The 2,451-nt window shown below is 44.7% G+C and overlaps 1 protein-coding gene across 9 annotated transcripts in view; it reads right to left on the reverse strand.

Moving 5' to 3' along the window:
• Positions 1–2,451, reverse strand: part of lrrfip2 (leucine rich repeat (in FLII) interacting protein 2) — a 62,392-nt gene that overhangs the window by 26,152 nt on the left and 33,789 nt on the right. For 5 of the 9 annotated variants that reach the window (XM_015380730.1, XM_015380721.1, XM_015380737.1 and 2 more), the window contains exons 12-14: positions 996–1,049; positions 854–910; positions 451–525 (exon numbers count right to left, since the gene is read on the reverse strand). The exons of the other annotated variants lie outside the window; for them this stretch is intronic. In XM_015380730.1, the coding sequence (XP_015236216.1) occupies positions 451–525; positions 854–910; positions 996–1,049 (186 nt within the window). The remainder of the gene's footprint in view (positions 1–450; positions 526–853; positions 911–995; positions 1,050–2,451) is intronic. 9 annotated transcript variants of the gene reach the window in all.

The raw sequence follows: 2,451 nt of genomic DNA on the forward strand, positions 1-2,451 counted from the left end.
GTGACCATTTTTCTATAATCTTTTTGCTGCTCTAAACACCAGTATTTCCCCATTGTGGTACAATAAAGCGAATTTCTATTCTATTATTTAGGTTATTCAACCATTAGATTGTTAGAAAGTTGCAATTAATTGCGCTTTTATGAAACTTTTTACATCCAACAGCGTATCTCAGCCCTCATCTATACCTGGGTGACAAACCAGGCTGATTAACCCTGAGACCCTTCAGCTAATCGAGTTCATCTTTGTTCAAAAATAAAAGTTATACACTAATTTGTTTTAGTTTGGATAAATTTACCGGATTAGGGGGAAAATTCCAAACAAAAATCCCCCTAATTTTCCAGACTTTCAGAAGAGATAGTTCCTGATCTTTTGTCAACTGATTGGTGCATCTCTAATCCAGACAGTTCAGCTTTAACAGAGGTCTGGTGGAGTCCGGCAGCCACAGCTCACCGCGCTGTCCCTCCGCCCTCTGCGGTAGCGCTCCTGGGAAACGCTGCTGACGGTGTCATCGTCTGAGGAGGAGTGCTAGAAATACCCACATATAACAGACAGAGATGGTAAGAAACCAGGGTGAAGGAAGGACATTTACATGCCTCGCTTTTCAACACACAGATCTGCAGACTTCCAAGAGATTACTGGATCCCAAAACAGAACAGCTTCATGCACCTTAGACTGATCGGTTAAAATGTTCAACCTCTCTACCCCCTGCTGGAAAATGCAACAGTGTCCATCAGCAGCACAGTTTCCTGAGTCTGCATCATCATTTCTAACAGGAAGGGTGTCTGGTAGAGAGGCCGGGTGAGGATAGTGTTTGTGTGCTCATGCGGGGCGGCGGTGGTTTTAGGGTGCTCACCACAGGGCTGCTGCGGGTGGAGCTGGCCCCGGAGGAGTACCAGCTGATTTCAGATGGCTGAGAATTAAAGGAATGAGATGTGAGCTGCTGAGGGATGACGACGGCAAAAAAAACTGCTTCCAAAAACATTTAGAGCACTTACAGCTCTTGAACTGTAGCCTGAGCCGTAAAGACCAGCGTCATCGTAAATAGAGGCCTGAGGGCACATATGGGAGACAGTACAAAGCTCAGCAAGAAAACAGTGAGTGGAAGTCGATGACGCAACACCCAAGTAGGTGGAGTACAGTTACTTTCTGCAGGCCGTGCAACACACAGACAACGTCTGTTCTGCCTGATTCACTCCTTGGAAAAAAGTTATTCATTGGGTTTGCTCACAATTTGAACACGTTACAACCACTGCCTGATGATGCATGGTTTATAAAAGAGTGGCGTTGGTTTTTATGCAGCCTCCTTGAATCAATAAATACAACCTAAAGTCACATTTAGCCGCCATTACAGCAGGAAGTCTTTTAGAGTATTTCTACACCAGCTCTGAACTCTACAGCCTGATATTTACGGCTGATTTATACTCAGAAACCAGGTCGTCTGTGTGTCGCAGTGAACGCAGATATGCCCCGCCCCTTCCGCAGACACTCTGAGACAGGAGGCCTCTGATTGGTCAAATCTACATCCGCTCTACTCTATGCGTATTTCCTGTTTGGTTCCTTACCAGCTTGTTTTGTTTGTATGACCGCCATTACGGAAAATGATTCGTGAAGTTGAACTAGCTAGAAGAGTGAGGTGCGGGAGAACGCTGGGACCCTTTTTCCACCTGGATACCTGCTCGTATCCGCTCTCATGTCCCTCAATTGTCGCACAAACTTGCCCCCGCTTTCTCAACGCCTCAGCCGTATCTAGACTCACAGCTGGTTCGTGATTCTCCGCGTTGTGGAGTGGAATAACATAACGTAGACCATGCTTCAATATTGGGCATAAATCAAAAATGCCGATGGAGGGCGACAAGTCCAGCCTCAGACTCAGATCCATTTCTGGACTTTGACTAGGCCATTCTAACACATGATCATGCATAAGCCAGGCATACACTGTGCAATATTTTCAATCTTTGCATGCAACTACAACTCAAAGAGTACGACAAAACCGCAGGGTTTAAAAGTCGAGAGATGACGTTGGTCGGACTCGCCTATCTGGAAGCAGAACTCCCTTGTTTGCACATGTGCAGAGCTCCAGGTTCTGGTAAATCAGCTCGTAGCTCTGCTTCAATGGCAGGATTTGCCCACAAGCACCTCACGACGGCCGACTGAATTGCAAACATGTTTGATTTTCTCTAGGAATGCACGATATAATCGGCCCCCTATCGGTATCGGCCTGAAACTGAATATCGGAAATCGGGCACCCCACCGATATTTAACCCGATATTTGATCAGCTTCTGAGTTTCTAAAGTCTAAAAAAAAATGTTATTTCTTCCTCAAAAACTTATTTTTTACAGACTTAAAAACTTCTAAAGACGAGGGAAAAAATATTGACACATTAAAATATCCCAATATCTTCATATGCTGATATATTGCCATTTAAAAACACCATATCAATCTCTTTTACT

The sequence above is a fragment of the Cyprinodon variegatus genome, unplaced genomic scaffold (genome assembly GCF_000732505.1).
Source record: "Cyprinodon variegatus isolate N-32 unplaced genomic scaffold, C_variegatus-1.0 Scaffold11, whole genome shotgun sequence".
Lineage (NCBI taxonomy): Eukaryota > Metazoa > Chordata > Actinopteri > Cyprinodontiformes > Cyprinodontidae > Cyprinodon > Cyprinodon variegatus.